Source organism: Apis laboriosa, unplaced genomic scaffold (genome assembly GCF_014066325.1).
Source record: "Apis laboriosa isolate Shangri-la unplaced genomic scaffold, ASM1406632v1 scaffold11_cov152, whole genome shotgun sequence".
Classification (NCBI taxonomy): Eukaryota; Metazoa; Arthropoda; class Insecta; order Hymenoptera; family Apidae; genus Apis; species Apis laboriosa.
The window spans coordinates 1,957,930-1,980,539 of record NW_025221020.1 but is presented as its reverse complement, the minus strand read 5'-3'; the positions used below and the strand labels follow the sequence as shown (position 1 = coordinate 1,980,539).

The 22,610-nt window shown below is 49.4% G+C and overlaps 1 protein-coding gene across 2 annotated transcripts; it reads left to right on the top strand.

The window, feature by feature from the left end:
• Positions 1–1,138: 1,138 nt before the first annotated feature.
• On the top strand, positions 1,139–17,139 carry LOC122717483 (paired box protein 6 homolog). Of its 2 annotated transcripts, none has more exons than XM_043941594.1 (6): positions 1,139–1,634; positions 6,630–6,806; positions 13,257–13,397; positions 14,683–15,075; positions 15,169–15,353; positions 15,646–17,139. In XM_043941594.1, exons 1-6 carry the CDS (start codon positions 1,139–1,141, stop codon positions 16,309–16,311), a joined length of 2,058 nt encoding a protein of 685 aa, XP_043797529.1. In that variant the 3' UTR covers positions 16,312–17,139. The 2 variants fall into 2 exon arrangements, with proteins under 2 accessions (XP_043797529.1, XP_043797538.1); XM_043941603.1 differs by having other exon boundaries at positions 15,663–15,954.
• Positions 17,140–22,610: the final 5,471 nt, after the last annotated feature.

The following is a 22,610-nucleotide window of genomic DNA, read 5'->3' as shown; positions in this document are numbered from 1 at the left end:
AGAGAGAGAGAGAGAGAGAAGGGCAAGTATAAAGAGCGTGGGTTACCTGAAATCTGGATGTCAGCTGCTCCCGCGAGAGGCGCGAGAAGCGAGTGGGGGTGAGGCCGGCCGTTGGCGCGCTTCGAAAGCCCGGACGGGAGGCAATCTGCTCGAATCCGGCGGAGCGCGAGCAGGTTATCCCGTGGTCGCTTGTACCTCGTCGCCCGTTATTGGAGAAGGGAGGGGGACGGGACGGGCGGGAAGGTGGAAGCGAGACGGTAGGAAGCCGAGAGAAAGAAGTCGAGGATCGAAGTGAAAGAGGAGAGCGGTGGTGGAAAGAGGGAGGGAGAGGGAGGGAGGCCTATAGAGCGACGGAGAGAGAGAGAGAGAGAGAGAGGGAGGGAGGGTGGGAGGGTGGGAGGGTAGAGAAGGGCACGCACGTCTATAGGTAGTCACGAGCTTCGACGAAGCGCCTGCGCTCGCGAGCACTCCTCGCCGTTACCTCCTCGCATCGACTACGCTCGTCCACGTAGACGCGACAGCCGACGTGAAAGCTCGCGCTGCGATGAGGCGCGTTCGCCGACGGGTCCAAGGACAGGATGTCACTCCGCTCCGTTGATCGTACGCGGGAAGCCACGCCGGATCCTGGCGTCGATTGCGCTCGCGCGCTCCTGCGCCAGCGCGACGCGCGCACCGATCTCACCGTTTTGTGACACCTCTCGCGAGTGCGGGGCCAAGTGCGTGCGTACAACCACGGTGTGCATACGCCGACCGATCTTCGACCGCTCCTCTTCTTCGCCTATTCGCGCTTATCTGCCTGCCCTGGCTCGAGGACTCGCCCCGAGACAAGAGGAAGAGAGGAGGCCGTGAAAACTCCGTGGAAAAATTGGAGGAGGAAATCGGTGTACGAGAAATAGCGTCGCTCTCGAGACGAAGAGGAAGGAGAGGAAACAAGGGAGGGGAGGAGGGGGTGGATCGAGAAGAAACGAGGAGAGAGCGTCATCCGTCGGACGCGGAAGGAACAGGAAGAGAAACGATCGCGGCGTATAGGGAGGAGGACGGGTTTGGGTAGAGAAGTGGAGGAAGAGGAGGAAGAAAAGGAGGAGGAGGAGGAGGAGCTGGTGCTGGGTGTGGAGGGGGTGGAGGTGATCGTCTGGTGATGATGATCGGTGGCGGCGTCGCGACCCCTCCTGGTACTGCCAAGTCGGCGGCTGCGATCGACAGCGAAATGGTGCAGGTCGACGGCATTGGCAGTGGTAGTGTCAGTGGCAGTGCTAGTGGTAGTGGTAGCCCCGCGACAGGCGCGACTACTACGCGTATCGCCAACTCCAACAACGCTGGCGGCAACAATAATAACAACAACAACGGGGACGTTGCGAACAACAACAACAACAACAACAACAACAACAATAACGAGGGACACGCAGTGGTGAATTGCGGGAGCGGGCCAGGGGCCCCGTTGACCGACAAGTTTTGCTGCCACGACGACGATGCCCCCGTGAGCACCGGCGTCGCCCGACCTTGGGAACCACCCTCGCCGACCTTCTCGCAGACGAGGTCGCATCTGTTTCAGGTCCATCCACCGCACCATCATCAGCATCCAGCCGCGCATCACCATCAACAGATGACCGTGCCTCCGGTGTCGTTGATCGACGGTCAGTTCGCCTCGACGTCCATCTCCTTTCTTTCTTTCTTTCTTTCTTTCTTTCTTTCTTTCTTTCTTTCTTTCTTTCCACCTTCTTCGAAACGCTAGATTCTTCCGTTTGTCGTTTCCGTTTTCGCGGGAAATCTCGTAGAAACTCTCGTCCTCCTCTCTCGGCGACGACGACGATATCTCGGGCACGTGAGGCCGAAGCGGATAAGCGTTTCGAGGAAATGCCGCGATCGAGCGTGAAAACTCTCGTTGGAAGCGAAGAGACGGGAGGGGGAGGGGAGGGTAATTAATTTGGCTTATCGGGGCGATAAGGAGGAGGGAGGAATCGGGCGCCACGTTGCGAATTGACCGTGTACCGAACACTTGAATACACGTTGTCTTCGCTGAATAATCGATGAAAACATTCGCGTTACGCTTCGCTTCGTCTCGGTCTGAAAATTTCCATGGAACGCAAACAAACCGAGACCGAGACTTTGGATCGAGCGAGCTAATAGTTTCTCGCGTCGAACAAAACCGCGGCAATTAAATTTAATTGGACGACCTGATCTGTTGCCAACGTATCGCGCTACGATCCAAAAATCTTTAAAGGCGATTATTATCTCTTTTCTCCTCTCCCCCCCCCCTCTCCTCTCCGTTCGCGCCTCCATTTAAACCGGCGTGCTCCGCGCGGCGCTTCGTAAACGTTACCTTTGCCGAGGATGGGCAAAAACTCGACATACCGATTACACCTTGTTGTCCGTTCCTCCATTCATTACCCGTTAACGCGAGAGAACGTTGATTCAACGATTCGAGATCACCTTTTTCTCGTAATCTCTTCTCCCCCCTCACGCGCGGCCACGTGAAAAAGAGAAAAAAGGAAGGGGGAAAAAAGGGAAAAAAGGGTCGAAACGTTAAATCGCGTTAAACGAGCGTAACAACGTCGTTTCATGGTGCTCCAGGTGTCGAAATCCAGGGTCTGTCGGGCAAGTCAGGCCGCCCGATTCTTTAAGGGATGATACGATCTTCCCTCCGTCCACGATGATAGTATCTTCCTTCGCTCGCTCGCCACTGGGTTAACACGCGAGGAGGAATGGAAAATCGATACGATGATTCGCGTTAATAAAATTAATAAAAAAATATATATATATATATGTGCATATACGCGAAGGGCGCGTTCCCCGTTCACTGTAAAGAAACGAGATAATGGGACAGGGGACCGGACGATCCTCCCGTGGATAAACATCGCGCAAGAAACGTCCCGTGACGTTTATCGGAGAGGCGGTTAAATAATCGCGTCGCGGAACGACGAGAGGTGACGCAAATTATCCCGGTCAGGTATATTTCTTATTTCCATAATGGGAGGACGCGCACGACGACGGCCGATCGGGCATATATACATATATATATATATATATATATATACATATATAATCTGCGAGAACGAAGAAACGATTGAACGCGGTGCTAAAGTTGCACGCAATACGGATCGGATCACGATGCTTGCGGTGCGTTATCATCGATTCGCGACGAGCTTGTTTTTACCCGACGAATGCTAATTGACCGATCCCGGCTAAGGGCAAGGGAATCGTCGTTGCACGCGTGTAACGAAACGCCCACGGATTTTTTCCTTCCCCCGATATATCCAAAAGATCCAAAGATCCATGGAGAAATCCGCGCCGAACGGACCGTCGACCTTACTTCTCCTCGCCCCAACGCTCGCCCCTTCCCCCCCTCGAGAATCCCGATTGATAAGGCTCGGATCGGTGGCGTGGTGGCGATCGACGGGATTCAAAAGGAATCGAGTAGGTGTCCCGAGTTCGATCTCTCCGACTCACTACTACTCGGTATATATCCACCGAGAGAGAGAGAGAGAGAGAGAGAGAGAGAGAGAGAGAGAGAGAGAGAGAGAGAGATCCTTTCCGTGGTTTACACTTGCCGGATGGAACGACGCTTCGCTACCAGCCATACTCGTTCAGAACCGGTTTCAATGCGTTGCGCCAACAGTACGTCTTTCCAACGCCGCTGCTGCTCTCGTTGAACCTTCGATATCCTGTCCCCGTGGTGATCGGTACCCTCTACGCTCTTGACTTCTGTGCTGCCCCCGATATCGCGCGCCGTTCCCGATATTCCACGCTTCGAGACTCTCTGCCCCCCCCCCTCCCTTCCTCCCTCCCTTATCCACGTCCGCGTGGATTTTACTGCCACACCCAGCAGGTATTTTCGAGGAGAGACGGGTCCTCTCCCTCCCCTCGGTAGTTAGGTAGGTAGGCAGCCGATCTTCTGTCTCATCCGTCCGTTCGTGGTGTCGACGACCACCGCTTTGTGTCCCCTCACCAGAGTATTTCCACCGCTGTGGAATCGTCGCTTTCCCTCGTAACGAGCGGATCGGTTGTCGTTGTTGTTGCTGCCAAGAGTCGAACCGTTAATTAGAATCTTGGGAACGTGGATAGAACGATCGGTCAATTTCCCTGTTAAACGGGGAACGCGTAAATCGAATCGCGCGACACCGCCCCGCGAAACGTTTAGACTAATTAAGCGAAGAAGGAGGAGGAGGAGGAGGAGGAGGAGGAGGAGGAGGAGGGGGGGACAATATTGAATCGAAGTATGCGCAGCTAATTGGATCTCGTGTCCGTCCCTTCGTCCCCATGGCGATTTATTCTCCGTTACTCCGGAGTGGATAACTCAAGTATCTCGTTTCCAATCCGGCTGAATTTATAGCCACCGCTCTCCACGCGCGAAGAGAGAGAGAGAGAGAGAGAGAGAGAGAGTAAGAGAGACAGGTACCTCGATCAGGAGCCCGGTTTTCTGCAAATTTCTGTGGATTTTCGTGGAGGTTCGACGACGAAATCGTTTCGCGTGATTCCGATTCGAACGATCCACCGGTTCATCGATCGGATCGTTTCCATTCCACGCCCGATCCCGAGGGGGATCTCGTGGGGTGCTCTTACCCACGCTTTTACCCACTATTTTTTTATCTATAGCCTCGCGCGAAACGATCGCTCTTTTCCACACGGGGGCAATTTCGTGTATACGAAAGAATATAGAGGTCTCGATGGCAGAACTCGATTTCAGAACCGGTTTCCAGAACCGCGGTCGCGTCGATGCAACGACGACGCGGACGACGACGCGGACGACGACGCGGGCGACGTAGACGACACGTCTACGTTTCTCTCTACTTTCGTTTTCACCTTCTTCGATACCTTTGAATCCTCGTCTCCAATGTAAGAAGAGCTGCCCAGGGGGGGAACGCGTAGGTTTCGCTTCGAACGGAAACATCGTGTGCTCGCCTCGTCGCTCGCAACGCTTCCGTACCGAATTTCTTTCCTAAGCGGCGAAACCGACGAGAAACGGTGGTGACGGGCCTTTTGGAACACGCGGTGCACGCGTCCCGACTTTGTAACAAGCTTCGATAATATATTGGACGGGTATCTTTATAGCTTCGATACATGGTACGAGTCACCGGTATTAATAACCTCTCCTCGAATCACCGTGTATCCGTGACGACAAAAGCAAACACCACAGATAATATATGTATATACATATATATATATATATACCAGTTACTCTATCGAGATGCGAAACGAGCATAGGTATATATATATATACGATAAGGTGGTCGCGGGAATTCCGGTTAAAATCCATCTGGATCGGCGATCGGCGATCGGAGCGGCGCGTAAAAGACTAATTAATTAACGCGTGGATGTGGTGCGCGAACGCGTGGACGCCTCGTCGTCGACCAGTCGAAACAACGCGTTACAAATGAGCTCGGGCCCGTTTCCATCTATATACCTGGGGGGAGAGGGGGATATATTTTCGTCTCTTTCTCTCCTCTCCGTTTGGTCGATCGTTCCCCCTGGGGGAACGGTTCTTTAATATCGTCGTCCGATCGTAAATTATCGTCGTGGATCGTACGTGAAACGTCGTTAAGATTATCCGCCGGTAAAATCACCGTGTCCCTCCGCGTCAGCTCCTCCTAATTATTACTCCTCCTGATGATTACAATTATTCTTCCCCACCGTGATTTCTCCTTCGAAAATTAATTATAGGAGGAGGAGGAGGAGGGATTGTCGTTTCGCTCGCGATCATTTTCTACGCTTCTCTGGAAACGGGAGGAGAAACGATTGGCAGACAATCGGAAGGATGAATCGAAAAATCGAAATTTTGGAAATCGAAGCGTTGGTACGAAAAATTCTTCCCCCGTGGATGGACCCCACCCCTTCGAAAAGAGAGAGAGAGAGAGAGAGAGAGAGATACGATCGGTGTTTCGCCTCGGTTTAAGGTAAGGTTTAAGGCCGGGCGAAAAATGGATCGGTCTCAATACCGTGGGCCCCGTTTCGATCGTAAATCGTCGCTTGTTTCACCGGTGAGCGGCACTCCGAGAGTGGCACGAAACGAAACGCCTCGTCGAGATTAGCCGGCTATAAAATCACGAGGAAGTCGCGAACCACCGGTCCCCGCCGTGTCCTTCGAGGAATTACGAGGGTATTCGCACCTCGGGTGATTAATCGGCGCGATTTCGACCGGCAGGCAGATGCTTTTCCCCGACCTCTCTCGGCCATCTCTCTCCCTCTCCCTTCCCTCGTGCCGCCACTCGGCACCTCCTCGAGGAACGAGGAGAGGAGGAAGAAGGAGGAGGAGATGGCATCGATGAGATCGAGCAAGTAACCGAGTCGAGTAATTTAAATTAATTCGCGCGATTACAGCCCTCGGGATCGCCGTTCCACAACCTCGTTACACCTTTATTGTTAATGAACTCGTATTTGTCATTGCTTTTTGCCCGTCTCAATCCAGCCGGTTAAGCGACCGATTTATTTCGTTCCCGAGAGAGAGAGAGAGAGAGAGAGAGATCGGCGGAAACGGGTTCCCGAGAGAGAGGCATCGGCCACGATTTTTCGACTCCCTTTCCTTTATCTTCTCTTATCGCGCCCGTGCGAAATAGAGATCTCGTCGTTGGACGGAGAGGGACGCGCGCAGCAAGGAATTATAATATCATAATAATCGGTTAATACGTTTTCAGGGGTGAGCCTGCAGAACTGTACCGCGGGCCCATTCGCAAGCGGGAACGGCGGTGGAAGCAGCCGTCAACGTTTGCTCGAGCTGTCCCATGGATTAGGGGCATTGAGACACTACAACGACCTGGCCAATCACGTGCTCTCGTTGAATCAACAGGGGGCGGTGGTCACCAAACTTCTGGGTAAGAATTTCTCGTACCAGAGAAGATAAGATCGTCTCGAAGAGACCCGTTCGTCATCCAACGATGACGAAGAAAAAGAATAACATTTCGAGTGAGCAAATTGATACGATATCCATTGTCAATTTTCTCAAACTGATCAACTTTTGTCTGAAATCAATTCAATTCATTTCGAGAAAAAAAAAAGAAAGAAAGATCGATTCCATTCAAGATCGCGACGCGACGCGATGAAAAAAATAAGATCTATTAATTTTCGAATAATAATGTTGAATAATAAAAAAACGAGAATACGAGCTCTGAAAATCCCGAGTTCTGAAAATCCTCCTTCGAGTCAGACCTTCGGTGGAGCTTTAATAGAGCAGTTTGGCGCCCGCGTAACAGAATTCCACGGATCGTTGCTGGATCCGGACAACGGCATTCCACTCCTCGAGCAGGTCATCATCGCCGCGAGATATCAACGCGCGCCTCGTTCACCGATGCGTGACGATGCTGTTCCCCGCGAGATGCTCGTCCCCCCACCCCTTCGATAAAATCGCGCTGAGGATCCACCGACGGACGGAGGAACGCCGACGGTGGAGGGACACGCGCGCTGCTGAAAATCCTCGGCGCATAGTCGCCGATCAACCGAGCGAGACTGCGCGCCGACAAATCCGCTACGAGCGAGAGAAGGAAAAGAAAGAAAAATGAAGCGTGGAGGAGAAAACTTATTTCCCCCTCTCTTCCACGATAATTGCATCCGCGTTCGTTTCCCTGTCCGATCGAATCTTGGGATACCTGTGTAATCGTTGCTAATACCCTGTAACGCGAATATTCGTAAACTTTGCCCCTCTGCTCGAGGAGAAAGGTTTTCTACTTCGAGATTGGCGATTCTCTTCTCTCTCTCTCTCTCTCTATCTTCTCATATCGTTTCCGGTATATATTAGGGTTGTATATATGCGATCAGAAGCTAATAGGAGACTGGATATCCATCATTCTCCACGATTTGTCGAGATGAGATATGGTCACGGCGACAGGTTTCATTCGTCGCATCGGCACGCTTTCGATTCGATTTGCTCGGCGGAGATTCAATCAAACGGATGTTGACGCTTCGATCGTTCGCGTTCGAGCCGATAAAACGGCGTAAATTGAATCGAATCGATCGGCCATTTTCCACCTACGGGAAGGGGTTATGGGAAATATAAAAGCAGCGTCCCGTAGCTTGGAGCGAAATACCTAGACTATATACTATATAATACTAAGATTGAGATCTTAACAACTGTAATTTGTTCCGTGTGATCAAAAAAAGAAAAGAATCTCTAGAAGAAGACGAGAAACTCTCTCGTTGTCGTTCGAGAAACGGATGAATCTGAATCTGGCTCGCGAATCGATTTGCCATTTGCGAAAATTGGAGAATTGGACGAGGCAAAGTGGCGCGAGCGAAGGCATTGTTCTCCCGTTTGGAGGAGCGCGGAAGAAAAAGAAGAAAGAAAGAAAGAAAAGGAGAGAGAAAAATGGAGGCGAGCCACCGAGCATCGGTGGAACGTTGATTTCTCTCCCTTTCCTTCGACTCGCTGCTACCTCGGTCCTCGTTAACTTTACGAGCCGCTCGTAAAAATACCGTTCGGGCTGCTCTCTCGGCTCGCCCGTAATGTCTTCATCTCCACTGGATACGGACTCCTTAGGCGTCCTCGAGGTGAATATAATGTACCATAATCGGCCGGCCAATTACTTAACAGCGGCAAACAATTAATCCCCCCCCCCCTTCCAGACTCGAATCTTGCGATCTCCACTCACCCGAACGATATTCCAGAGGATAAAAGATACGAGATCTATCCACCTATCTATCGTCGGATCGACGAATTCGCCGAGATGGATCGCCGCTCGCCCGTTTGCCGCGCGTGTTTGCGTCTCGATACGGAGCGACGATAAATTTCTCGAGAGGAATGGAACACGCGGCTCGAGCTATCGTCTAATTTCTCCCCGACGATTAATTCAATATACCGCACGGTATATCGGCCCTCTTATCACTCGCTTAACAAGATCGATCGTGGCGCGATCGGATGGGAACGCTCTCGAAGGAACTCGCACACCTCTGCCTCGAGGTGATAGCGGCCCCGCTATCGCTACGTCTATTTTCCTTTGTGAGCGGAATGGCGGCCACGATCGGGATGGAAGGATGCCGGTAGCCATCGCGATGCCATCGAGACGAGTAAGCACATCCATGGTCGTCGGCTCGCGATCCTCGGCGATCCTCTCCTCCCGATGGAACGGTGCGAGTCAAAGGGTTGAAAGAGAGGGAATCGCGCGAGCTTCGTGCGGTTTCTTTCATTGAGAACAACGGTTTTGAGAAAAATTTTATACGTACGCGCGCGTGAACAAAGTTGAAGGGAGGAAGAGGCAAGGTTTGGATGGACGAGAGAGAGAAAGATATATATATGTATACGTATATATTGGAGAGGCAAAGAATTTGCTCGAGGCATGGATACCTATTAGGCGGATACATCGTTTATATCCAGGCACGCAGTTCACCCGTGGGAGCGCACGCGATATCCTTACCGACTTTAACCCTCATTATTGTTATTAATAATAAGACGTAACCACCGATAATTGCTCAAGTCTGCCTGCGCCTCCGTTTTCCATTACCTTCGCCAACGTTTCGAGAACGCTCGAACGAGATGTGTACGTGTGTATTATATACGTGCGTGCTTCAAATCGTCCTTCCTATGGCTCGCAGATTTTTCCTCACGTGTCGTCCATTTCCACGAAACGAATCGTTTTTTCCCGCAATCGCGTGCAGATTGAGTGAACCATAGGATGGCGAGGGCCTTCGTCCACAACCGGTGACTGCAAGTAGCATCATGCGTTGCTTTCGAATAGTTGGTTAGTTATCTAAGTCACGATATCGTTTCTTCGCCCATCTTCCGCGACGATAAAGTTTGAAAACTCGCCGATAATTGGTTGGTTGTTTCTTCTTCTCAAAAGTGGACGATGACGTATAGTGTATAGTATACAGTTTTCTTCAAGGTTATATAGTACTTGGGAAGTGACGCTCGATGAAGTTCGTAATTTTATCGCCATCTTTATCTTCAAAAAACCTCGTAAATTGAAATAAAATTGCGCGAGGAATTGAAAGGTAAAAGAAACTTCTTGTCTCGAAGAAGGGTCGTTTCGAATAAACGATCGTATCTTCGTGGCGAAGACGTATTTAGAAATTGAGAGAACTATGAATAATTCTTCTAACGCGATAAATAGTCTGATAGAATTCGCTGATTTTTATTTGCTCGAACGTTCGAACATCGAGCAACGCATTATCTTTTTTTTAATTTTTATGCATTCGCGTAACACCTCGTCAGCTTTACCTCTTTCCTCGCCAATGATACCGCGAAACACATTCGTTCTATAATTACTCTGCAGCTTCACCTCTGTCATGCGCCCAGTTTCGTCCAACTTTCTCCGAAGAATAAAGGTATAAAATCATCGGGTAATGTTTACACACGATGGATGATTTTACGTTGTATAGTAATCTGGATCTAATGCGTTAATTTCTGAGAGGAGGAGTAACAAAAAATGTGTATCTGAATATATATATATGAATGGTAAAGGAAATTCCAATGAATTTTCGAACGATTTTCTGAAAATGGTGAAAAGTTGATTGATTCGTTTTGATATCTGTTGATATGGAAAATGGAATTTTCAATGTCGGCCGTCGAACGATTGTATCGCTAATCCGAGCGAGTCGAAGCCGCCACTTTTTTCACAAAGCAAAGCTGGTGAGACGCGCAGGAGCGGTATGGCAGGCTTGGAACACGTCTTGGAAACGTTACACGGGCGTCTATTCCCGTGATCGGCTCGTATTAGATATCTCTGATTATCGCAGGCTATCGCATACCGGTATCGTTTCGCTAAGCTAAGCTTCTAATGACTACCTCGTGGATCTGCTCACACACGATACGATTGATATCCGATGTCGGGTGCTTCGATGTGGATGAACTTGCAATCTTCTCTATTCTCCACCACCGTGTCCAGCGGTGGACAAAAATTTTAATAATCGAAAAAGATAATTTCTCGTTCAAAACTTGATAAATAATTGTATGTGAGAAGTGAACTCAAATACTTGCAATCTTCTCTATTCTTCGCTACCATATCCAACGATGGACAAAATTTAATAATCGAAAAAGATAATTTCTTGTTTTTGATAAATAATTGTATATGAAAAGCGAATTAAATGCGAATTTGCAATCTTTTCTATTCTCCACCACCGTGTCCAGTAGTGGACAAAAATTTTAATAATCGAAAAAGATAATTTCTCGTTCAAAATTTGATAAATAATTGTGTGAAATAAATATGAGAAGTGAACTCAAGTACCAACTTGCAATCTTCTCTATTTTACATCATCCAGTAAAATTTAATAATCGAAAAAGATAATTTCTTGTTCAAAACTTGATAAATAATTGTATATGAGAAGCGAACTCAAGAAGCAATCTTCTCTATTCTCCATCATCATATTCATCAAAATTTTAATAATCGAAAAAGATAATTTCTCGTTCAAAACTTGATATAATATTTCTTATAAATAATTGTATATGAGAAGTGAACTCAAGTACTTGCAATCTTCTCTACTCTTCGCCAAGTACGAACTTGAAATCTTCTTTATACCATTACCATGTCTAACGATGGGCAAAATTTAATAATAGAAAAAGATAATTTCGTTCAAAACTTGATAAATAATTGTATATGAGAAGCGAACTCAAATAGAAACTTGCAATCTTCTCTACTCTCCACCACTATGTCGAGCAGTGGGCAAAAATTTTAATAATCGAAAAATATAATTTCTCGTTCAAAACTTAATAAATAATTGTATATGAAAAGGCAACTCAAATACCAACTTGAGCAATCTTCTCTATTCTCCGCCACCATATTCTACGATAGGCAAAATTTAATAATAGAAAAAAATAATTTCTTGTTCAAAACTTGATAAATAATTGTATATGAGAAGTGAACTCGAGTACGAACTTGCAATCTTCCATATCCAGCAGTAGACAAAAATTTTAATAATCGAAAAATATAATTTCTCGTTCAAAACTTAATAAATAATTTTATATGAAAAGGTTAATCAAGTACGAACTTGCAATTTTCTCTACTCTCCATCACCATATCCTACGATGGGCAAAATTTAATAATAGAAAAAGATAATTTTTTGTTCAAAACTTAATTGTATATGAAAAAATAATTGTATATAAGAAATGAATTTAAGAAGCAATTTTCTCTATTCTCCACCACCATGTCCAACAAAATTTAATAATCGAAAAAGATAATTTCTTGTTCAAAACTTGATAAATAATTTTATATGAAAAGGTTAATCAAGTACGAACTTGCAATCTTCTCTACTCTCCATCATCATATCCAACAAAATTTAATAATCGAAAAAGATAATTTCTTGTTCTTGATAAATAATTTTATATGAAAAGGCAACTCAAGTACGAACTTGCAGTCTTCTCTACTCTCCACCACTATGTCCAGCAGTGGGCAAAAATATTAATAATCGAAAAAGATAATTTCTCGTTCAAAACTTGATAAATAATTGTATAAGAGAAACGAACTCAACTTGCAATCTTTTCTATTCTCTACCACTATGTCCAGCAAAATTTAATAATCGAAAAAGATAATTTCTCGTTCTTGATAAATAATTGTATATGAGAAATGAACTCAAATACGAACTTGTAATCTTCTCTCCACCACCATATCCAGCGGTGGACAAAAATTTTAATAATCGAAAAAGATAATTTCTCGTTCAAAACTAGATAAATAATTGTACATGAAAACTCAACTACTATATAAATCAGTTATCCGTTTCAATAAGTATAACTATTTAAAAAGTAACTTTAATCGAAATTCTCCAACTTCGCCACCATCTTGTCTCTCGAAGATCTCTCCGCGGTACGCTGTTCACAGCGACCTGCGCACGCTATCACCGTATAATTTTCAACATAATTTTCAAAATTCGACGCCGTTCACTTAACGCTCGCGTGAATGAAATCACGTTCTAAGAAATTGAGGGGAAAAATTCGTGTCGTAGCTTTCCAGTCTTTTCAGAGAATTTGACCCGTGAGCGAAGAGTAGTGTCGAACGCAATATTTTTCCTTTCGCTTCGATGCTCGGGCGCGATCAACGGGCCCGTAACTTTGTATCTATTGGAAGGCGAGTTGGCGCGAGGAGGAAGCTAGCGCGGTTGGGGCACACTTATAAGGACCGGCTGACAGTTTAACACTCGAGCGTGGACGTTGTTATTACGCGGAGGATGGCCGATGTTTGCGTGATTTTCTGAAATTATGCGGGTTCACTCGGGCTCTCGCCGATACGAAGCGAGGCGCGAGGCGCATAAACGTGGCCGGGCATCGCCGTTTACGACCGATTTTATCGCGGGCCAGAAGTATTAGCGAAGACAACGCGTCCTTGAAGCTCGTTCTGTTCCAGGTACGCTGCGCCCGCCGGGTTTAATCGGTGGTAGCAAGCCGAAAGTCGCGACGCCGGCCGTCGTCGCCAAGATCGAGCAGTACAAGAGGGAAAACCCGACCATTTTCGCATGGGAGATTCGGGAGAGGCTCATCTCCGAAGGTAAGCGAACATCCAGAGATCCATTTTAACATCGAATGTTTAAATAATAATGGAGCCAACTGCTTTCGAACAGCACATTTCGAAGCGTCGATAATCATCGATCGAGCGAGAATCCTTATCGAATTGTCAAATTCGATTGATGAGGAATTTATTTCGAAAAGTTTAAACGGAGAGAAGGAACGCAGCGTCTCCGATATTCGTCGATGACGAGTGAAATTCATTTCGAAGGATATTTAAACGGAGAAAGAGAGAATGGCGTGGAAGAGAATAAACCGTCGTGGCAGCGAATTTATTTCGAAGAGCGTATTTGAATAGGAAAAAAAGAAAAAGAGCCAATATTATCAATGAGAATAGCATTAATTCGTTTTATGATAGAAAGATTTCGCGTAGATATTTAAACGAAAAGAAATAGCGTCTAACTATGTGTCAAAGTGTCGAACTTGGCAGGGAATTCGTTTCAAAAAATTACTCGCGCAAAAAATAACGGCGTCCAACAGCAGCGACTAATTACAAATAACTAATATCATTATTCAACGATGCTCGAGCCTCGAATGTTATTTCGTGCATCGTTGCGAATCGCTCGTAATAATAGTTGCAATACGTGCAAACGCGTAATTGCTGCTCGGAATCAAGAAAACTCTTCCACGTCCTTGTCAACCAACACGCTCTATTCTTTTCAAAAGCAGCCAAGTATCTCACCTTGAAGTGTTCTCTTAACTAGTCCCCCCTCCCTTCGCTATCAACTATTTCAACTCCATTTCAACTATCGAATTAACTCTCTTCTAAACGCGTCGTTCGAAACTTTCTGCCTTCGAAGCGTATCCCCAGTGCGTCATCCCATTTACCGATTCACATGAAAATCAAGAGCATTCGAAAAAAGCGGAAAGAACCGGATGCCCGTCATCGATTTCAAAAGAGCGGACGGATCCCTTTGAACGAACGAACGTGCCTGTCGTTCCATTATTTCCATTAACAGCTAGAATCGAAGCTCATCGTAGAACGAAAGTTTTAACCTGGCTCTACGCTTCTCCCATTCTAGCTCTCTCTCTCTCTCTCTCTCTTCGTTCGAGAAACCGGCATCGTAATTACTCGCGTTATCGAACGAGAAGGACGCTCCTCGTCCTATCTCGATCGCGACGTTTCGATGCTTTCGATCGAGAAAACATTCGCCCCCCCTATATATATATATGTATATATATATTCCCCTCCTGCCCTCCCCTATAGGGAAGGAATGGGGACGGCAGCGATCCCCGGGAGAGCAAGAATTCTCTGGATTTGGTTTCAGGTGTGTGCAGCAACGCGACGGCACCATCCGTGAGCAGCATCAACCGAATCCTTCGGAATCGCGCCGCGGAACGGGCGGCCGCCGAATTCGCGAGGGCGGCGGGTTACGGGCTGTACGCCGCCGGCCCTCACCCGTACTTCAACAGCGGCCATCAGCACCCGACGACCAGCCACCACCTGCCCGCCGGTTGGCCCGCGCCGGGGGCGGCTGCCCACCCCTGGATGCTGCCACCGTTGGCTACCGGCATCTCGGGCGCCGCTTCCGCTCTGCTCCTCCCGCCGTCCTTGAGCCCGGGCGCGGCGGCCGCTGCCGCCGCAGCCGCCTCCGCGTCCGCCGCTGGAACGCCGGATCACTCCCTGCACGCGGACGCCATCGCCCGAGGCTACTTGCAAGGTGATTGTCGATTTCCGTGCGATTTCCACGATGAGGAGGGGAGGGGGAGAGAGAGCGAGAGCGTGGAAGAATGTGTGTGGTTTTTGTGCGCAGACGGCGACGGGGACGAGGGAAGCCTGGACGGATCGGAGCAACCGAAATTCCGGCGGAACCGTACCACGTTCAGCCCGGAACAGCTCGAGGAGCTCGAGAAGGAATTCGAACGATCTCACTATCCTTGCGTGTCTACGCGGGAACGGCTGGCATCGAAGACGTCTCTGTCGGAGGCTCGTGTGCAGGTGAGGGATCGATTCCATCCAAGATATCTTTGTCCGGGGAGCTAGAGCGCTTTCGTTTCGCAGGGCTTGCTCTCTTCTCTTCGTTCACTCTCTCTCTCTCTCTCTCTCTCTCTCTCTCTCTGTCTGTCTCTTTCCCCGTTCGCGCGTCTATCCTCTTGGAAGCTCGATACGGAAAGTGGGGAAGAGAAAACGACACGCCCTGCAACTTGGCGCGCTTAGCCCCCCGCGTTTAGACAAGCTTAGACAAATTTGTTCACGAGCCATCTAACGAGACCTAACTCGTGACTCTTAGGTTTGGTTTTCCAACAGACGGGCAAAGTGGCGTCGTCATCAGCGAATGAACCTCTTAAAGCGTTCGCCGCCGCCGCCACCTCCGCCTCCGCCGCCACCTCCGCTGCAACAGCAGCAACAGCAGCAGCAGCAGCAGCAGCAACAGCAGCAGCAGCCGCCGCCGCCGCAACCGCATTCCGCATCCGGCATGGAGGTAAATCGTGCGTCAAGCTGCTCGATAGGCGGAATGGGAGGGGAAAGTAGCGCGTTCCGGGTCGTGGTGACCAACTCGTCGTCGTCCTCGTCGTCGTCGAGAGAGCTGATGGCGGAACGGAACGAGAGGATGGAGAAGAAGGTGGAGCCGATCGCGAGGCAGCCGGAACGGAAGCCGAGCGCCTTCAGGATGATCAGCCAACTCGTCGGGGAAGATTCGCCGAGTATATTGAACAAGTCGTCGAGCCCCGGCTACGAGCAACGCGAGAGGCACGAGGCGTCGAACGTCGGATCCGGGATCAGGGCCGAGTCGAGGAGCAAAGAGGAATTGGAGCGCGTGGAGGACGAGGAAGAGGACGAGGAGATAGACGTTCAAGATTCGGACCAAGATGTTCCTTCCTCGCCCACGGTCGGGGCCTGGAGGGATCATTGGACGGAGCAGCAACCTTTGGAATTGACGAAACACGATCGTTGAAATCTCTTTTCTTTTTCCCTTTTTTCTTTCGATCGATCCATTTTCTTTTTCTCTTTTACCACGAAACGTTGTGATTTAACGTAACTGCGTGCGTGTGCGTGTATGTGCGTGTATGTGCGTGTACACTCGGAGTTGTTGCGAGCAGAGAGGAGACATTATCCGTGGAGAGAAAGTGCGTGAAAAGAAAATAAAAGTGCGCGACTAATCTCGTCCGATCGGTGGAAAAACTTCGATCAGATCCCGTGAACGGTCCCCTTTTCCCACCCTTCTCAATCTCGGTGAAATCCAATCCGCGAAACACGAACGGATCGAACTATTATTCGTCGTATTACGAATCTAATTGTAATTCGCGTATCCCGATTATTTCGATCGATCTCGATCGATCGATAATAACAACTTGTCCCTGGCGTCTTACAAAAGTCTCTACTCGCTCCCCCTTTATTACGATTAATATTATTACGATAAACGCGAAGATGGTTGTGCGTAAGCAAAGTTGAGAGAAGCCGAAACACGCGTGGAAGAAGAACGCGTGGCTCGTCGTTGTGGTTTAAAATTACGGATGGATTTTTAGATAGGTCGATCGATCGCTCGCGCATCGGGCTGTGGCGACCGGCCGATGGCGCTACAATTGCGCCACGTGTTATATAATTTACAGCGGCGCGGCACAGGACGATTCGTTCCTCCGCTGTCTGGAAGCGAGGAGCCGCGGAGTCCGGACAATCTTATCCGCAACTAGTCCTAGAGAATCCGTTATACATCCGCAGATAATGCGGATTGCCTAGGTACTACTATTATTACTATTACTACTACTATTACTACTACTACTACTACTACTACTGCTGCTGCTGCTACCACTACGTAGATAGAATAGTCGAACAGATGGTAATACTGTAACGAAAAAACACTCTGTTAAAAAACGACTTTTATTTAAATGAATTTCGTTTGTAAATATCTACCAATCGCCTTTCACTACACTCGAAATCACAACACGAGCAAACGTGTGTCCCTCGTCCACGCCAAACAGTCCATCCAGTTTTCAGTTTCCTCTTTTTTCTTCTTCTTCTTCTTCTTCTTCTTTTTCAATCCTCTTTTATACACTTATCGTACGCGTTTTCACCGAAAAATTAATCATCGGGAGATGGGGCGGGGGAGGGGGAGGGGAGGAGAGGGAGAGGGAGATTGCTCAGATTCGAGCAGAGTCTCGAGTCGAGAGGACGGACAGGAGAGAGAGAGAGAGAGAGAGAGAGAGAGAGAGGGGGAAGGGTATAATGGGAGAAGGAACAGCTCATCGACGATTAACTCGAATCTACGGTTTCGTCGGGTTCGCAAATAAGGAATCTGCGTGTGAAACTGGTTTCTCGGGCGACACTTCTCGGCCACGGGTGGAATCGGTGGTTGTTGGCGGAGAGGAGAGCACGAAAACACCGGATCCGCCAACATTTCGGATATCGTGGTCCCCGTCAGCTGTTAACGCGACTACCAAATTTATAACCACGCCCGTGGCCCAAGCGATGTGCGCGCACGGTAGAGCGAACGATCGAAGAGGAGCGGAAGGACAGAGAGAGAGAGAGAGACAGAGAGACAGAGAGAGAGAGACAGAGAGGAGGCCTCGTGAGAGAAATTGAGACATCGAACGGCATCGCGGGCATTCGTCGAGACAGGGAGAAAGGGTCTCGGATAATTGAAACAAACTTGCCAAATATTCGTGGATCATTCCACGAATGTCGTCTTACGCGAGTCCCTATATTTATTCCTTCCATTTTCTCCACCCCTCTATCTTTCCTCCTTATATTACTAGAGGTTTCTCGCACCGTCATTGTCTCTATCTATTAGATAGTTCCCCCCTCCCCCCTGTTCGAATCGAGAGATTCTTTCCGAGGGAATCGGAATTGAAATTGATCTCGAAAAGAGAGGAAGAGCGAGACGAAAACTTTGGGATAGAGGTAACGTAAATCGTTACGCGAACAAAGTTGGCAAAGGCGTTAAGACCAAGCCTGATGGTGATGGGTCGGTTGCGCTCGAGAGAAAAGGGAAAGAAAGAAGACGAGGAAGGGGTGGGGTGGGGAAGGGAGGGGGAAGGGAGAGACGCGGTCGGACACATTCGGACAGTCGGAAGGGAGGAGGGAGGGAGGGAGGAGGAGAAACGAGAGAACGTAACAATTACTATCTGAGACCGATCGGTGCGGTAAGATTAACGATCTTACCGGCAACGGCCACGTCGGGGCCCCGTCTCGGCCGCGATTGCTCATGGGAAGAACGAGGGGAAGGAGGTGGGGGGGGAGGTTAAAGGCGTCACCTCCTCCTTCGCTCAATGAGATATTGCCTGCCGCGGTATATATCGCGTACCGCAACCTTCTCGCGCGCTTCCTCTCTCCTCTTCGCCTGTTTTCGTCCACGCGCCACCGCGAGGACGCTTCCTTTCCTCTCCGCCCGTTCCAAGAAGGGAGAGGAGGATGGAATCGATACACCCCGCGATCCTTCTAGACGAAACCGTGTCTAGAAACCGTGAGAGGATTCCTCTCCGGGGAAATGAGGGGAAGGGGATAACCGTGGACACGGTTGGCCGGTCGATAAGGAGGATCGCGCGTTGGTGAAAATCGCGGCGAAATCGGTGGAAGAAAGAGCGCGATTCCTCGCGAAACTTTGTCCAAACTTTTTCGTTGGACGGAGGAAACGGAATGACGAGGTGGCCGAAATCCGAGGTGGTGAAAAAACGGTCGCAGCCTCGGAGACAGAGAGAGAGAGAGAGAGAGAGAGAGAGAGAGAGAGAGAGAGAGAGGAGGGGAGGAGGGTGAAGGAAGGGGTAGGGTAGCCAGGCATGGGCCGGCAATAATACGCGAGAAATCGTGAATTAGTGAGCGTCTTTTTGACCGAGCGGACAGAGGAAAGGAGTGGCCGATGATTTCTCGCCCAATTAGAGTCGACCGGGCTATAAACTTCTCCGCGGATAAGATAGGACCTCGGGTTTTCTGTGTTCCGTGGCCGGGCAGAAGGGGGGCCCGTAATGTCCCGCTTCAGCCCGGAAGCCTTCCAGGTCGCATATAGACCGGGAATCCGTGCTCGGGTGGGAAAAAGAGAGGGCGCCCTCGTTTGTGCGGGACAAGGAGACTCGACGAGGGTGCGGGGGGGGAGAAGACCGAGGGAGAAGAGCGTACCTGAGCATTGGGACGGAGCTAATTGGCTCGTCCACTGACCATTGAATCCGCCGTCCCGGTATCGTCTTCGATCCACGGAGCACATATACGTGGCAACGTTTCAGGACGATCAATTAAACGGAAATGGCCGGGAGATATCCCACGAGAAACAGACGTTCTCGCACGTCTCGAGATTCGCCCCGAAACCGTTTCACCGGTTCCCGATCTTCCAACCCAGGACGACGCCCTCGTATACCTACTATATACGTATACACGTATATATATATATATGTACACATTCCACTTTCCGCGCGAGAAAAATTCCTTCGCTCGAAAATTTTTCGTCCGCTCTCGATTACTCTCGATTTCCTCGAGTCGAACGAATTACGACCGTAAGCGAATTCGTTCGATCTTTATATTTTTTCGCGTAATCGTTCGGTTTCTCCCACGTACGTAGCGGCCGGTAGTAGCGCGCGCGTACCTTCGAAGCGAAGCTTCTCTTTCCCTCTTTTTCTCTCGTTGGCCGGCCTCGCGTGCAACCTGCGTGTACTTGCTTACTTACTTACTTACTTACTCACTCGCTACTCGCTACGTGGCTCGATCGCGGCCGTGTTTGCGTGTGCACGTAGGACCGACGACGAGCGAAGTAATGGCGCAGAAGCCAACTCCTACTACTCTTGCGGGCTGAAATGAGTCGACTAGGATGGTGTCGACGTGATGTACAGCGACAGGGTTGATAGCGTTACAAGAGCTACTAACCCCTCCCCTCCCCTTCTCGCTCCCCTCCCTTCCCCCTGCCCGTCGCCCTTTACTTCGCCACCTTCCCTTCGTCGCAACCACCGCAACCGCCTCCTCCTCCATCTCTTCCACCACCTTCTCCTTCGCCACTTTCGCTTCTTTCTGCTTCTCCGCCTCGACGTGTTCGGACGCATCAGCGTGTAAAGCACGCTCTCGTGGTCAGACCTCGGACCCCCCTTTCTACTCCCTTTGTCTCCCTCCTCCCTCCTCCCTCTTTCTCCCTCTTTCATCTTTCTCCCGGCTCCTCCGTCCGTCCTCTCTCCTACTCTCCTCCGCGTCCCTCCTCCTAACCCGCGCGCGCGCGCGTCTCTCCTCCGCATCTCGCGCGACCGTGTCGTCGTTTACGTGGCTATACCGAGATTGTGTGCGTGTGCGTGTACGTGCGTATATACAGCAGAGAAGTCGCGAGACTATCGGGACCGCTAACTTATTATCGGGAACCGCCATTAGCATGTTTATAGAAGCGAGCCGTGGACACGCACGAGGCCGTGTCGTGGCGTGCCGACCCGATTCTTTTGTATTTCCGATCAATTAGACAGCGCGCAACCTGGAACACCTTCTCGGGATACGCCTAGCCCTGGAATGTCTCCTTCTTCGTTTCGACGGCTTGCCTCGCCGCCGATTTCAACCCGTGGCGATCGGCGGCGCCCGTTCGTTATCGGCTCGCTGCCGGCCGGCGACATCGGCGACCGATATCCACGCCCGATTCAACGGGGCAGCCTATTTCTGCGCGAAAGCTCGCGCACAATGGAGTAGGTCGAGTTTATTGGCCGATCGATCGCCGTGGATCGCGCCGCCTAACGTTCCGTCACTCTCCTTCCCCCCTTCCCGCTCCTCTTCTCAACGCACTTTCTTATATGCCAATCCGATAATCGAATTCGCCCTCGAATACGTACGATCTCTCGGAAACATTGTGTACCCGTAACCGTCGATCCACGAGCGTATCTCAAATGGAAAACGATAGTATATATATATATGTGTGTGTGTGTGTTTAGTATGTACGGGTTAAGTAAGCAGGATCGAATCTTTACCACCGACTCGAATCCGTTCGATTTCTAAACTATCGTATCCAAACGAATCGTTCCACTCGTATCGAAGCACATAATTTCGTATCGAGCGAGCGATAAGCATCTTTGGCGTTCTTTCGAAGAAGAAGAAGAAGAAGAAGAAGAAGAGGAGGAGGAGGAGGAGGCGACAAAGATAGCGGTCGAGTGCCTAATGACCGCGATACCACCGGATTCCCGGATAGAATTCCACCTTCCTATGCCACGTTTCCACGCGCTGTGCGATCACTAGTCCCGTCACGTCGACTTGACCACCTCTCTCTCTCTCTCTCTCTCTCTCGCGCGTTAACGAATTTGTCCTCCGCGCGAGAATCGAGAATTCCTAGAACGGGCTTCCAAACGGATCATTTGCATCGTGACGGAACGATTTTCGCGATCAACCGTGACTCTCGAGGCATCCGCCTCGGAACAACAAAAGAGGAAAAATCCATTGTGCCGGAGTTAATTGTGCCGCCGCCTTTTCGTCGATCCCCCGACTCTCGAATAAAAAAAAAAAATAAAGTTAAACCTGCCTGCGTCAACTCCTTCCCTAGTATTTTCCTAACTAGAATTTTTCTTCTCCTCCAATTCTTCTTCTCTCCGTTTACTTTCGAAGAGAAATTCGTGGTCTCTATTCCACATCGATTGACGAGAGTGGTGGTGGTGGTGGTAATTAGTTGGACAACGTAGGTTCGATCGGATCCGAAGCGAGCTCGCGTATGCATTATTCGGCGCACGGCCGATGCAAATCGCGGCTATCCCTCACAAAGGGTGTCGCGATCGCGCCACCGTTCCGTTTCTACGGCACGCCCTTGCGCCGGCTGACTGATTGCTGTCATACGTATTACTTCGCGTGACGCGAAATCGAAAATCTCCTCTTCCCCTCTCTCCTCCGTTGCAAATTCAACGAGAGGCGTCGAGAATTAGAATTTATTCCTTCCAACTCCCCGTTTCATCTTTCCCAATTAAATCTCTCCTAAATCGTGTGTATTTATTATGTCGAAAGAAAGAATTTACGATGCGCTCGAATATCCTCCCTTTTCGAGAAACCAACTCTCGATCGAGGCGACGATCACCGTTGGATCTCGAGCGGCGGGGTTGGAGGCGAGAAAGCGAAGCTTTCCTTTGAGCGAAGGAAAGGGAGGGAAGGAAGGAGCAATTATACGGAAGGAGGCAGGCGGTAGTAAAGTGGCTATTAAGAATAGTGGGACGCGCGTAGCTCGAATTCGTCGAGTCATCCAAAATTGGAATAGATCGATCGTTCCGTCGAGCGAAAATCGAGTGGACTTGGAGATCGAACTCGCGCGGGTTATAATTTGGAATC

What these genes read in the sequence shown, in the direction of transcription:
- LOC122717483 (XM_043941594.1), top strand. Translation starts at nt 1,139, where the DNA reads ATGATGATCGGTGGCGGCGTCGCGACCCCTCCTGGTACTGCCAAGTCG. An exon ending in TCCGGTGTCGTTGATCGACG is followed by an intron (nt 1,635 to 6,629) that starts GTCAGTTCGCCT and finishes ATACGTTTTCAG; the next exon opens with GGGTGAGCCTGCAGAACTGT. An exon ending in GGAGAGGCTCATCTCCGAAG is followed by an intron (nt 13,398 to 14,682) that starts GTAAGCGAACAT and finishes ATTTGGTTTCAG; the next exon opens with GTGTGTGCAGCAACGCGACG.